This window comes from Eubalaena glacialis, chromosome 4 (genome assembly GCF_028564815.1).
Source record: "Eubalaena glacialis isolate mEubGla1 chromosome 4, mEubGla1.1.hap2.+ XY, whole genome shotgun sequence".
Classification (NCBI taxonomy): Eukaryota; Metazoa; Chordata; class Mammalia; order Artiodactyla; family Balaenidae; genus Eubalaena; species Eubalaena glacialis.
Genome location: NC_083719.1, coordinates 106,020,289 through 106,036,415, shown reverse-complemented (window position 1 = coordinate 106,036,415; position 16,127 = coordinate 106,020,289). Strand labels below are relative to the sequence as shown.

The following is a 16,127-nucleotide window of genomic DNA, read 5'->3' as shown; positions in this document are numbered from 1 at the left end:
AGTTTAGTGGCTGCAGTGAGCATCTTTAAGTGTCAAACATTAGAATAAGCAGGTAGGTAGGTAGGAGGGAATGCAGAAAGGAAAGAAAGAAGAAAGGAAGAAAATGTAAGTGAGGCAGGCAAAACAGTAAGGAGGAAATAGATGTTAACAGATAATTCTGGAAAGCACCATGTTTAAGCCAGTTTGTGTTATGCATCTTTTCATTTTGGGAACAAGATCAAAATTCTAAATTAGAGAACTATATGAAATCTTGGGGTATGGGGGCTGAGAAGATGGAAGATGAGAAGTGTCTGGAGATTGGTGATCTTGTGGAGGAAATTAATACCCTGGAGGAAAAGCCAGACAACTGGCACTCTTATGACTTCAGACAATACATGGGATCAGCACCAAGGCAAGGTGGAAGAGGATGAACAAGATGACCTTAGAGGTTGCGATTTCACATTCAAACACAGCTATGAGATTTGCAAAATGCAACCAGATACCAATATTTACAAGAGATGTGTGGTCATAAAAGATAAGAATTATATAAAAAGAAAACATAATTGTAGCAATTATCATGGTAGTTAAAGTTAGGCCAAAAAAATACATTTATATATCTTAATGACTAAAGATACACAAAATTCAATCAATTGGTATAGCCAACTGGGTTGAGGGTTGTAATCTAACTTGAAAACTAGGACTATTAAATCATATGTCTTAAATCTAAGGAATACAGGATACAACATCTAGAGTAGATAAAGGGCTCAGTATGTTTGGTCAAGGCAGTTAATCAAAGAACATGTTCTTTGGTATTTAAGAAACTTCAGAAAACAATACAAAAGAATATTATGTAGCCTTAAAACAAAAAGGAAATCCTATCACAGGCTACAACACGGATAAATCTTGGGGACATTACACTAAGTGAAATAAATCCATGATTCCACTCATATAAAGTATCTAAAGTAGTCAAAATCCTAGAAATATAAAGTAGAAGTAAAAATGTGGTCTCCAAGAGCTGAAGGTAGGGGAGAGGGGAAATTAAGTTTTAATGGGTATAGAGTTTCTGTTTTGAAAACTGAAAATGTTCTAGAGGTCTGTTGCAAGACAATGTGAATACACTAAACACCACTGAACTGTACATTTAAAAATGATTAAGATGGCAAATTTAATGTTATGTATTTTTTACTACAATTAACTAACTAAATAAATAATATTAGCAAACTGAAAAGAGACCACCAGAATACTATTTTAAAATAAACCAAAAAAAAAAAAAAATGAGATGATATAATTATTTGCTTAGGGGGTATGTGTCAGCTGTGTGAATATTTTTAATTTAATATAGAAATGTGTGTGAGAATCAAAATCTATAGTGTTTATAACTTTTGTTTTAAGAAGATAATTGTAATACAGAAAAGAATGTGGTCTATTGCAACAAGAGGCTGGTCTTCTAATTTCATTTTTTAAAAGTGTAGTGAAATAATTGATTAGAAATGTTAAAGTTGAAATTTTACAAATACAATATTAGAACATTTAAGAGAATTTAAGATTCCACCTTATTAATAAGTTGAACTTATTAGATTTACAAAAATTATTTAGGCACATGGGATGGTTTGTCAGCCTAAAAGCTGGATTATTTAAAATAGGATTCAAATTTATTAAATATACAAATTCCATTTTAAAAACTTGATGGTGTTTAAATATGTAAAACATTAGTCAAAGGCCCTTTTATGTTTATGTGTTTGTTAAAGTTTGGTAGACTGATGAATGAAACACCTGTAAGGTGATTTTAGCTTAAGAAACAACTAGGTTTTGTTGTTGTTGCTGTTGTTTATTTTTTTTTATTGACCTATAGTTGATTTACAATATTGTGTTAGTTTCAGGTGTACGGCAAAGTGATTCAGCTACATATATATTTTTTTCAGATTATTTTCCATTATAGGTTGTTATAAGATACTGAATATAGTTCCCTGTGTTATACAGTAAATCTTTGTTGCTTATCTATTTTATGTATAGTAGTTTGTATCTGTTAATCCCATACTCCTAATCTATCCTCCCACCCTCCCTTTCCCTTTTGGGAACTGTAAGTTTGGTTTCTATGTCAAGAAACAACTAGGTTTTAGATTTATAACTTTAGTAAATCAAAATTAATTATGAACACTAACTTTAAAAGAAATTAAGAAAAAAATCCCATTTATAATGGCATCAAAAAGAATAAAAAATCTAGGAACAATTTAACCAAAGAGGTGAAAGACCTGCATGCTAAAAACTATAAGACATTGATGAAAGAAACTGAAGAAGACACAAATACATAAAAACTGACTCAAATATATTTGATACATTCCATGCTCATGTTTGGAAGAATTAATATTGTTAAAATGTCCATACTACCCAAAGCCATCTACAGATTCAATTCAATCCCTATCAAAATTCCAATGGCATTTTTCACAGAAATAGAAAAATCAATCCTAAAATTTGTGTGGAACCACAAAAGACCCCAAAGAGCTAAAGCAACCTTGAGAAAAAAGAACAAAGCTAGAGGTATCACACTCCGTGATTTCAAACTTTATTACAAAGCTATATTAATCAAGACAGCATGGTACTGGCATAAAAACAGGCACATAGATCAATGAAACAGATAGAGAGTCCAGAAACAAACCCATGCATATATGTGTGGTCAATTAATTTACAACAAAAGAGCCAAGAACATACAAGAGGGAAAGAACAGTCTATTCAATAAATGATGTTGGAAAAACTGGACAGCCCCATGCAAAAATGAAACTGGACCATATCTTACACCATACACAAAAATCAACTCAAAATGGATTAAAGACTTGAGCACAAGACCTGAAACGATAAAACTCTTAGAAGAAAACATAGGTGGTAAGCTCCTTGACATGGGTCGTGGTGATGATTTTTTGGATTTGGCACCAAAAGCAAAGACAACAAAAGCAAAAATAAACAACTGAGACTCCATCAAACTAAAAAGCCATTGCAAAGCAAATACCAACAAAACCATCAACAAGCAAAAATAAACCAAAAAATCTGATTAAAAAATGGGCAGAGGATTTGAATATACATTTTTCTAAAGAAGATATACAGATGGCCAACAGGTATGTGAAAAGGTGCTCATCATCACTAATCATCAGGGAAATGCATATCAAAACCACAATGAGACATCACCTCACATCTGTTAGGATAGCTATCATCAAAAAAACAAGATATAACAAGTGTTGGCAAGGATGTGGAGAAAAGCAATGCTGGTGGGAACATAAATTAGTACAGCCACTATGGAAATATGGAGGTTCCTCAGAAAATTCAAAATAGAACTACAATGTGATCTAGCAATTCCACTTCTGCATATTTATCTGAAGGAAACAAAACATTAACACAAAAAGGTATCTGCCACCCCATGCTCGCTGCAGCATTATTTACAAAGGCCAACATGTGGAAACAACCTAGTGTCCATCAATGGATAAATGGATAAAGAAGATGTGATATACGTATATAGTGGAATACTATTCAGCCATAAAAGAGAATGAAATCTTGCCATTTGCAACAAAATGAATAGACGGTATTATGCTAAGCAAAATAAGTCAGACAGAAAAGACATACTGTATGATGTCAATTATATGTGGAATCTAAAAACAAAATAAAATGAAAACAGAATCATAGATACAAAGAACAAATGAGTGGTTTCTGGGAGGAGGGGGTGGGGGTGAAATAGGTGAAGGCGATTAAGAAGTAAAACTCTCCAGTTATAAAATAAATAAACCACAGGTATGTAAGTAATATACAGCATAAGGAATATGGTCAATGATGTTGTAATAACTCTGTATGGGGACACATAGTTACTAGGCTTATCCTGGAGATCATTTCTTCATATATACAAATGTCAAATCACTATGTAGTAACCTGAAACTAACATGATAGTGTATGACAACTCTATTTCAATTTTTTTAAAAAGTCAAGAAAGTAAGGACATTCCAGTTTTTAAAAAAGCAATGAAACACACAATTAGGCAATAATAGTGACCCTGAAAAATGAATACACTTACAAGCTTAATTAATTTTATGAACAGGTTAAAACCTCATGAAGGAATCATAGACATCTTCATGTCTAGTAATATTTTCTCCTTGGAAGATTTTCCAATTCATTCTTTTTTTCCGACCAGATTCTTAGGAAAGGCTTCTAACCACGTTATTCCCTGAACTCTCCATTTTGGCTCTTCCTGCCTGATGGTACATGTCTGTCTTCTGAACACAGACCCTTGTTACCCAAAGTGTGCTCTGTGGACCAGCAGCTTCTGCACAGCCTGAGAATTTAGCAGAGATGCATAATCTTGGGCAGGATGCATCAGGGGTGGGGAGGGATGGGAGGACGGAACTTACTCTCCAGGGGAGATACGCCAGATACCTAAAAGAAACTATTTTTCTAATACAGGTGGTTATGTGAAACCATCCTTTTTTTGCCTTCTAGGTAAACTGATTACCAAAATTAAACTAAAATTATTACCAATTCTTGTGTTTCAATTCCTTTGGATAACTTGCTGGAAACAGTTAAAATGGTGACTGTGCTAGGTGCCTGGCAGCAAAACCTAGTTGAAAAAATGATTATGAAAGCAGAACAAAGAATCATGTGTTCTCTCTTCCTTCTCTATCCACAAGGGTGCCTCACTAGTGTCAGCTGTTGAGAGAACAGAAGATTTACCAGTGGCATCCCCAAGAACAAGGAAATCAGGGAAGCATGACTGTCCTCTGGGGTTAAGCTGTGAAATCGAGACATCAGAGTGGAGAGATGCAAAATACCCTTAAAGAGATCAAATAGCTTCCAGGCCTCTGAGACTAGACAGTAAGCTGATTAAATATATTAACATATCTAAAGAAAAAATATTTCAGTCTCCAGGAACAGTTGGTCAGCCAAGAAGGCTTAGAAAAGGAGAATTTTAGAGGCAAATTCTAGAGATGTCCATCCAAGCGATCAGGAGGACACCTTGCAACCTGTTTTGCGTGAGATCAAGGAAGAGTTATCTTTACCATCATATGACGGCAATAATTTTTAGCAGGTGTGATGGTGCTGTGGGATCGCCTTGCTTTCTGAGGCAGGCTGCACTACTGAATAAAATGATGGCGGTGTTGGGCTATGGAAGGCTGGAACCACGAAGCACTAAAAATTTTCTCTCTAGCTGACCTTGCTCGGATCCACACTCCCCACATCAGCTGCCAATAAAATCTAGTTTCCCACATGCCAGACTTTCAAGGAGAAAAGGTATGACCAGAAGACTGTAAGCACCTCTCCAGGTGCTGTGTAACAATGAATTAGCATCCTGGCTTTATAGATGATTCCTATGACTTGGGTTAACAGAAGAGAATCCTAGGAGATAGAACTATTTTCTCAGTGTGCTGACAATTGTATTTGTAAGTTTGAACCCTGGTAAGTGCACCAAGATAATGTCACCCCGAAGCTTCTGTAAAGTGGCCAGCCCAACCAGCCAAGCCTCTCCACTCTTCACTGTGTGTATTCAGGGCTTTCCTTTGAAAATTTCCCATCAGCCTGGGCCACAGAGATCACTTCATGATTATTCTCTAAGATGTTTGATTATAAACATGTAATTTTTCTTATTCAGCATCATTATTAATCAAACACATGCAAATAAAGAAAAAAAATAGCGAAGGGAAAATTGCCACAGGGTATAAGCAAAAAGACATTCTATACTGCTGGTGGTGGTATAAATTGGAAAAACACCAAACATCTTAGAAATATGTGTATGCCTCTGACCCAGCAATTCTACTACTAGGAAGTTATCCTTACCTATTAATTATGGATATGAACAAAGATTTAACCACAATGATGTCTTCTAAAGCAGTACATAATAGTTAAAACTTGGAAATCATGTAAATATTCAAGAGTTGAGATCAGTCAAATAAACATCTATAATGCAATAACATACTGACATTTGTTAAATGTTATAGAAGTTCATTTACTGACCAGGAAAGACATTCACAACATATTTGTATTTTCTTCTTTTCACTTAGTTACATTTTATAATTTCTCTTCAACGAACATTTATAATGTATATAGCCTTGGTTTTGAATAAAAATTTGAGAAATCACCCCGGTCTATATAAATAAAGAATAAACTCCAGGGATTGGAAGGAAGATGACACATACACTGGTCCAAGCCCCCTTGCTGCTTGAGTGCAAATTAGCCTCAAAGAGTTATAAATGGTTTATCCAGGGCCACCCAGATGAGTGGTGGCCAAGCCAGTGCTATCACTCAGCTCTGCAGAGTTTTAAGCCCAGATGTGTCCAATCACTCCTAGTGCCTCCAAATTAGAGCAGAACTTTGTCTCTCTCTATGCTACTCAACACCAGCATCTCAGCTCAGAAAGCAAAGGTGTCCCTCTAACTTTGTGTTGAGCCAAAATATTTGAATAAAATTGTTTTTACTGCTCTCTTCTAAGTGTCCTACACACAATGGTAAGAAACCCCAGTTGCAAACTGCATGTCACATGATATTCTAGGATTTCCTGAAGTGTATCATAAAACATCAAACTTCTCTTAAGACATCTCAAAGATGTAGAGAATGGACTTGAAGACACGGGGAGGGGGAAGGGTAAGCTGGGACGAAGTGAGAGAGTGGCATTGACATATATACACTACCAAATGTAAAATAGCTAGCTAGTGGGAAGCAGCTGCATAACACAGGGAGATCAGCTCGGTGCTTTGTGACCACCTAGAGGGGTGGGATAGGGAGGGTGGGAGGGAGGGAGATGCAAGAGGGAGGAGATATGGGGATATATGTATATGCATAGCTGATTCACTTTGTTATACAGCAGAAACTAACACAACACTGTAAGGCAATTATACTCCATTAAAGATGTTAAAAAAAAAAAAAGACATCACAAAATGAATTGGTGAGATGGGGAGGGGAGGGAGGAGAGAAATGACAATGAAAAAAGAAGGTCTACTTTGTAACCCAGACTTACAGTCATTTCTTACTGCGAAAGCTCCTCTACTTTTAATAAGCTTATCATTCTATGTACCAGAAAAGAACATGCTGGCCTCTCAGAAGTTGACTCGGGACTCTGTTGAGCTGCTGCAGGAAGGTTATATCTCTGTTCTCTTCTGTGACCTAAGTTCAATGACTCCCTGACCAATTTCCAAACAGACATTTATTGAAGGACTGTAATGAACATCGCAACATCCAGCCTTGAATCATCTTTCTACAACATCTGCTTTCTCAAGTGACATTCATTTGGAGATTTTTCATAGGACAGAGGGACACAGTTAATGCTTCCCTCCTTACACAGGCCAAGAAAGCAGCAGTGAATGAAAGGGAATGATCCGAGATGCCCCATCTCCCCAGGCCTCTGTTTCAGCCTCCCTTAAATGCAAACCAACACTGCAAAAAATAAATGAACCTCCAAGAGATGCAAGTCTTACTTACGGACACACATTTCCCTGCTCTCATAAAATCCAGGACAACACTGGGATTTGCGCCTATACATAGTTTTTTCTCCATGTCGATAGGCTGTCCGATAACTGATTCTACAGAAAGGGGAAAAATCACATTGTTACTTTTTTGGACCTGCAATTTGATTAGAAATCAAGACTTTATATTTTAATACAAAAAGCTATTAAATACAATAAAGGTATAAAAAGCAAAGTACTCCAAAATAATTAAGAAGAAACATGGGATATATGTTTTGACCAATACTATGCTAACTCACTAATTTGCTAAGAATATACTGATTGTCCATTTAAGCCAACCTACACTTTATTTCAAGGAATCAAGTTTCATGACTTCCCTACTTCACTTATCTCGAGATATCTCATATCAGACTCCTTCCCAGTTTGCCAAACACATAAATACATCTGAGCTTCCATTACCTGTGCCGCGTGCATTTAAACCAGTTCAGAATGTCAGTGCAGCTAGTGTAGTAAATTTGATCAAAGGGATGTGGGTATGACTCTTGCACAGTCACGGAGTAGCTGAAAAGAAGAGGAAAGAGAAGGAATCAGTATTTCTCTTTCTTACATTACTGATAGGCTACGTACCAAAAAACAGTCATTGGCTAAATTATCTCCACTTGCAACTCCACACTGACCTTTAACAGAGAATCTTCAGGTTTTTTCAGGTTTCTATTTGTACTAGAACCCTAAAAGATCCAACATTAATAATATATTTTAAAGACAAGAGTTCATGCTATACATTTCAAAAAAAATCTCATTTACTATTCACCCAAAACTCTGATATTCCTAAATTTAAAAACGTATCACCACATATTTTTCTGTATTTAATCCCATCCCCTCCCCCAGAGTCCAGGGATATCAAGACCTTTCACAAATTGTTTTCAATCTAGGCCTCATGCAAATAATAATGGTAATCAGCAAAAAAGACAATCCAAGTACATTTTGCTACTGATTTTGGAAAATCAGAAAGACTATATTTCTCTGATTGGAACTTGTAATAATTTTCTTTCTTGTGCCTGCCCTACTTCTTAGGCAATGGAAGAATATATACAACCTCTACATAGAAGCTACAAAGAAGTCTTTAAACCTAATTCTAAACATATGGCTGAGACAGTTAGCCTGAAATAATCATACGAACAACCTGCTGCTACTTAAACAGTCTGTTTTCCAACATATTTTCACTAACAACTTCTTGTTAGAGTAAAAGCATGCACTCCTATGGGCCTAAGAATGTGGCTGAAAAACACCCATGAAATATAAAGAATATTCAATGTTCAATCCTATATTTCTTCATTTCAAAGCAATCTATTACATGCTCAAGAGCTCAGATTTCTTGCCTATAGGAAAATCTGGAGAATCTTCTTTTCAAAACAATTTATTCTATTTTCTTTAACAGTCTCTTAAAGATTTCCACTAAAATCTTTAATTCATGCTAACAACAATGACAACAAGGACAAAATGGGCCTCAATCATGGACTCACTTGGTGTAGATCAATAGCCCAAGTTCATTAATAGGAACTATCAACTACAGAAGGTACGGAAGGAATGAGGTTAAAATTTCAGCCTGAAGAATTCAGGTTAGATAGAGAGCAGAAACTTCTAATTTGAAAAGCTAAGCAGCATTGGCCTCACAAACAGACTGATTTCTTTCTCCAAGTGGTCTCTCTCAGTCATTATGAGACATCCATGAATTAATCATACTATTCATACTGTTTGTACTTGATTCTTTGGGACATTGCAACTTGATTTCTCAGTAAATTTAGGGGTCCTCCACAAACCTGAGGCAGATGCAATAGGTCCTCGTGAAAAGATCACTGGATTAGAAGAAGGCAGGGTTACCATCCTGATCTGACACTGAGCACCTGGCTGACCTTCAGCAGGTAACCTCACTTCCCTGGGTTTTGACAATCACATCGTAAAACCAGGGGTTCAGGGATGTTCTTGGAGATCCCTTCTTACTTGGCATTCTGCATTTCTAACATACATTTCAGATGATTACTTCCTTCTACTCCAGCAGACAACACCTGCAGGAACAGGTTCAGACGAGCATCGAGTATGCCATTGCCTACATCTCGGATATAACTCCTTTGGGGTAAAGCGAGAGGCCTGCGTTAAAATATAAATGTTCTTGTAATGAAATATCACATGAAGCTATTCAGATTTTCTTCAGACCCCTAGCAGTGTCCTGAGGTTCAGGTTGTTGCAATTTCTAAGACTTCCTCGCCAATTCTTTTCCCTCCCTATCCAGCAGCTTGTAAAGGCCTGCAGCATTATTTCTCCATTCCATTTCTAGTGGAGAGCAAAGCGAATGAATGTCCTCTGTGTGTGGAACTGCCATCTAGGCAGTCCTACATTCCCATGAGCAAAACAGAACAACTTTCCACATGTGCTATGGGAATGAAAAAGAAACCACCCTAAATTAATGCTGCTTGGGTGAAAAAATGTAATCTACCAGGCTCTATAGTACTAATTTAGCTGAACTAAATTGGTTTGTTAGAACTAGGCCTGATGCAGTATTCCCACAAAATTTCACAGGCCATGTTAAGTGTTAAGATCTGAATGCCTTGGAGAGCAAAAGTGATAATCAACTAAGGGACCCTGGCCAAACACACGCCATTGGATGTGATGGGGGAGCTGACTCCACAAGCAAACGTGAAAAGTGTTTTCACTAATTTCTAGCAGCCTGGAAGGTTTCTTCAGTAAGAGAAAATGTTAAAGTACATGAGTTTCCTCTTCTGGACATTTGCTGCTCACCAATAGCTTAATTTGCAGGATGCTTCTCTGCTTTTAGGATATAAAAAAGCTCTTCTCTATAAAAGGATAATCAAACCATTAAGGATTCCAATTCAACAAATGTTTATTGAATAAATTCTATGCAATTCCTGCCCTCAAACTGCTCTCAAGAGAGGCCAGCATGTAAATGCTAAAAATAACCTGCTCTTACTTTAATAGAGAAATATATAGAGTTTGGGGAAAATCGAAGTGTAAAATTCACTATGGTTGAGCATTTCTCTTCAGTCTTGACGCTTCTCATTAGAATTATTCAGTCTCAAACTCAATGAAGAACAGACCGAATATAAATTACTTTTCACATTGATCAGCTACTGAGGCTTCCACTTAAGTTTACGGGAGAAGGGTTCTAAGCCTTTTCAACCCAAATTTCTTTTCTGTTCTTTTTCATACACTCTTCTTCTTTTCTAAACAATCTCTCTTTTTTACTTTTCATTTTTAATGATATTATAATCACACTAGAAAATTTGGAAAACAAATTTTTAAGAAGAGAGGGAGAGAATTGTATAACTCTTACCTAACCACACATAGCATTTTGCTGTACTTCTTTTACCATCCCTAGGGTTTTTAGTTTTTATAGTTTTGTTTTTTTGTTTTTATATTTTCATACTCATGCTATATACATAATTTTAAACCTACTTTTTAAATTTAAGACTATTATAAGTATTTTTCCATGTTAGTAAATAGTTTTCAAATTATGACTACCAAATACTCACGACTACACCTAATTTGCTCAATACCCACCTATCATTAGACAATTAAGTTGTTGTCACTTTTCAAGGGGCCACTTGCTGGAAGCTGTGCGCCCGCATCATGAAGGGAAATGTCTCTGAGAACTGGATGACTTCCTCTGGTCCTTAGGGCTGCTGTTTGAACTTAATTAGTACCTCTTGATAGTCCACACCTCCCTGTTCATCCACAGCTGCTCTTAAAGTCACAGAATGGGAAGCAACCTTCTCGATTGTCTAGTCCAATCCCATTTTCATCACAAATAAGCCACACCAAGCTCCCAGTGCTAGTGGTCAGTCTAGAGCCGGTACTAACACCAAGACTCCCAGACAGCATCCTGTACCTCTGTCCCCTCTCAGATGTAGAATATTGAAAGCTTCTAAAGCAGACAGTGAGTGGCAAACTGTGGTATAAAAGGAATCTGGTCCCAATTCTACACTATTTTCAGCATCAAGATGCAAAACCCTTTATCTCCTGCTTGTTTGTTTAATCTTCTCAAACACACTGAAAACATATCATCACTGTGATTTTAAACTATTAAGTATTGTCCAGGGAGGAACTCCAACAAGATTTAATTTAAGGTCAAAGAACAGGCGGGAAAAGCCATCATCACTTGGACACATTCCAAAGTGGTTAATTACATTTCATCTGCCTAAATTATCTTGTTACTTTAATCAAATATGGTAATAATTATCATTTCTTATCTCTGCTCGCTTCAGGAATGCAGCTTCAATTGTTACCACTCCTGTGTCCCACCCCCAAGGGGTTGGGCAGAGAATGGCTTCTCTTCATTTGTGCCTTCTTTAGAAGAAACCCCATTAGATGGAAATACTTAAACTCACACAACAGGGAAAGGAGATGGGGAGAAGGAACAGATGATTCATGGAGTTATTCATTTTCCAAAAGGATGCTGTGCAGAATTCCTTTAATAACAAGCATCCCTTGTGTATTTTAAATGATTTAATTTTCCTTCATTTCCTTTCATGTACAGCTTCTAAGAATCACAATTGCTGCGTTAAAATGAGGCATACTTTTATTTGAAAATAAATGATTCAGTAGGTCTGGGGAGGGACCTGAGAGTCTGCATTTCCAACAAGCTCCCAGCTGAGGTTCCTGCCGCTGCAGCTCCACAGACCACACTGAGAAGCAAGGCTGCAGGTGATTCCGTGGCTTGGAACCATTGGTGACAGGTGGGTTTTAGTGTAAGGAAAACCTAAAATGAGCACTACTTGGCCCTACCACCAGGAATTTTGTCCTTGAAGCTGATCTTCCTCTCCCTGTTTCAATTCAAGCTCATTTCAGTTTTTGAAAATACAGGAGAACCTGTCAGCTGCACCTTTATTTGATCATTTTAATTTATACTCCTTTTCTCCATTCTTGCCAAAACAATTCCACTTTTTTTTTAACCTTTCTTCAAAGAATCATTATCTAGCCTTATAACAGAAAATTTATCAATAAGAAGATTGCAGCTGTCAATTTTTCTTTCTAGCAGTTTATAGGAAAAATATAGAGAGGAAAAAAATCTCCATCATTTTCCTATTTTTCCACACTGAATTTCTTCCCCATTAGTGAGTATTTTAGCGGTTACTCTAATCACCTGTACAACAGTGGAATTATATTAGGTTTAGAGATTAATGTGCCCCTTCTCTATCTCTCCCCCCCTCCCCACCCCCACTACTGATGTCCATATTTAGTCATTTCCTTTCCTACCAGAAGGTGAGTTTACTCCTCAACAATTATTCACTGAGCACATGCCATATGCAAGGCAGTGTTTTAGACATTGGGAATTTAAAATGGTGAACAGAACAATGCAATTATGTGTTGGTAAGTATGGTTAAATATTGAGCAAGAAATCAGGACAAAATGTGTACATCTGAGTGGGTGCTGGATTACTTGAAGTCTTGGATTCTTTTCTCTTTGTAGCCTTTCCCTCGGAGAGCTCATCTGTTCTCTCATCATGCTGGAGACTCCCAAATCTATATTCCCAAACACTTTCAGGCCCATATTTCTCTTTTTTTTTTTACATTCATCCAGCACTTTTTATTTTACAAAACATCGTTCATACATTATTTGATGCAAGTTTCACAATAAATCTTTGAATTGGATGATGTTAAGAGACTCATCCAAGATCATTGGACTTCTTAAGTGAAAAAAACAGGGCTAAGCCAATAATCTTTCTTATATTTCATAAGGCCTTTTTGTCCATGACGATTATAAGATAGGACAATGTCAAAACAAACTGGGGGTGGGAGGAAGGCTTCCCTGGTGGCGCAGTGGTTAAGAATCAGCCTGCCAATGCAGCGGACACAGGTTCGAGACCTGGTCTGGGAAGATCCCACATGCCGCGGAGCAACTAAGCCCGTGCGCCACAACTACTGAGCCTGCGCTCTAGAGCCCTCGAGCCACAACTACTGAAGGCTGCGCGCCGAAAGCCTGTGCTCTGCAACAAAAGAAGCCACAGCAATGAGAAGCCCTCGCACCGCAACGAAGAGTAGCCCCTGCTCGCGGCAACTAGAGAAAGCCCGCGTGCAGCAACGAAGACCCAACACAGCCAATAAATAAAAAAAAAACAACAACAAACAACACTGGGGGAAATATCTTTTTAATGTTTTGTTTAAATGAAAAGTTAAACATTCATCCAGGCCCATATTTCAAACTGATCATATCAATACAACATGATAAAACCACAATAATCTCTTCCCTGTCAAATCACCTCTCTTCTTTTTATTTTTCCATATGCGCAATGACACCTCCACTCTTTCACAGCAGGTTCTAAATCTCAGCCTTTTCTGCCTCTTTCACATCCATAGTTAATGTATTACCAAGATCTCTCGATTCTTATCTCACAGTACCTAACAAATTTGATTTTTCCTCCCATTCCAAAGCTATCATCCTCCAAGAAGTTCAACCACCAATGGACTCTCCCTCTTCTAAATTTGATATGTTCTTATTCATGTATTCATCAATTCATTTTTATTACTTTAATCATATTTATTATGTACTTTATTGGTGAAATGTTTTATGAGTGGTTCTGTGAAAATTATAAAGATAATTAATAGGAGGTCCCTTCCCTTAAATTCTATATAACATAGTGAATAGCACAAATATATAGAACTTTATTACACATACATATTTCCTCTACAGCTTAAAGTTTCATAAGGCTACATAACTCTATTGATCGATCAGGAAAATATGTTTTTGTTACCCTGAATGTAATACTGCCAATGGAGATGGGGACGAGCCCTCACCGAAAAATAACGCTATGAGTGAGGAACCAGTGTGCCCCTAGAATAATACAGCTGCTGTGCTTGAAAGACTCTGAGCTTTCTGCATCCTACCAGTGGGTGACACAGCGATTAGAATGTTTACTCTGTGGTGTACTCATCATGATGCTGAGGGTGACAGGAAAAAGAGACCAAGAGTTTGATGTCATTGAACTTACAGCTATTACAAATATGTATTAATCTCTAGTACTTGACACCTTCTATTTGCTTGAAAAACTTGCAAGTGCAATGTTAATTTTGGATAAAGATACACACTTTCCTAGGAATGCAAGTAGCACGTGAGAGCAAGTAAACTGCATTTGACTGCACTGCAGTATGACTAAATGGTTTGTGCTGTTTCTGTGTTCCAAAAGGGACTATAAGATGACCTATTATTTTGTACTTCCTCTGTATTTCCTACTGCAAATCACCCAGATCTGGATACTACATCATCTGCTTTCATATAATCTATTCAATCTTGCCCTCCTCAATCCTGTACTGACTCTAGTTTTACTGCGCACAGCCCTTAGTGGTCTGCATGGCACTGGTTTCAAACTACCTTCCATCCTAGAACCCCACCTAATCACTGCCATCTACTCGTCTTATTCAGGTCTTCAAAGACATCTCAGGGGACAATACTTCCATGCAGCCTTGCCAGTTCCTCCAGAAATCATGTCTCCCTTTCAGGCCACCTACTGCACAATTTTTTATGCCATTCATTTCAACACTCTAGGATATTATTCCACACTGTCTTCCACTGCTCGCTCATTGGTTCCCATGCATAAGTCCAGTTCCACCAAATTATTGCAAATAGATACAGAGCAGGGAGAAGACCTTAGGGAGGTCATTTTAATCGATCTATTAATGTTTTCCTTGGTCTTACAACTGCACCTGTGTTAGAATCAGTATATCAAGTTTTCTTCACATAATATATATTCTCTAAGACCAAGGTGAATTATACCATCTAATTATTACATATAACGAATGATTTTTACATAAAAGTAATTTTATAATCTCTTCTCAAATTCTAATTTTATATATCGTACTGATAATGATAGTATATAAAGGAATCTATCAGAAATTATTTCTCAGACTACTTTCAAAACCATTACCTTTCCCAGTGGCTACACACATTAGGGTCTTCAAGGTTCAGAGATGATGCTGTCCTGATCCAGTGGCATAACAGTATACAGATAAAGCCCAGGCATGAGTTCAAAGAAATAACCATTGTTTCTGAAGAACAGCCTACAAGAAAAAAAATCCAAATTAAAGATGCGTTAAAATGACCCAAACAGAATTCTTCTGAGTACATCAACTATTCAGTACCAGTTGTTACTAGGGCTGAAACATGCATAACGAGTCTTGGATTTAAGATGGGTCACCAGCTTTCATGGTCCAGGAGAGAGAGATACTTCTTATGTTGTCAGGATGGCCACCATTTTGTAAATTACTAAAAACTGCAAATCATCATTAATTGCCACCATAACAAAAGACCTTCTCATCCATGCCAGCCAACATTAAAGGAATCTACCCAAACAGCTCAGAGCAATACAGTCTTCCAGATTCTCTCACCAGGCATATTTCCCTTCTGGAAGAAGAGGGCACACAGAGGAATCTGGCCTCATTTGTCCTAGAGGATAAATAATGAAACAGAAGCTCCATTGACTCAAGAGAGAGGCACCTCAGGCTTAAACTGAGAGTCATTCAATAATTCATTCAATGTACACTGAATGCCCACTCTATCCTAGGCACCGTGCAAACACTGGACATAAAACACAGATCTAGTTCCTGTCCCAGCCCATCAAGATCTTTATAATTTAATAATCGTGATTTACATTTCTTATATTTAGTGCTTCTGTCTCCCCATCTGCTGAACAGAGACAAAACCAGCTGT

The 16,127-nt window shown here is 37.2% G+C and overlaps 1 protein-coding gene across 1 annotated transcript in view; it reads right to left on the bottom strand.

Annotated features, from left to right (window-relative positions):
- MEGF10 (multiple EGF like domains 10) overlaps positions 1-15,461 on the bottom strand; it is a 118,532-nt gene extending 103,071 nt beyond the window's left edge. The window contains exons 1-3 of the mRNA XM_061188116.1: positions 15,346-15,461; positions 7,869-7,970; positions 7,426-7,526 (exon numbers count right to left, since the gene is read on the bottom strand). Of these exons, the coding sequence (XP_061044099.1) occupies positions 7,426-7,526; positions 7,869-7,970; positions 15,346-15,461 (319 nt within the window). The remainder of the gene's footprint in view (positions 1-7,425; positions 7,527-7,868; positions 7,971-15,345) is intronic.
- Positions 15,462-16,127: the final 666 nt, after the last annotated feature.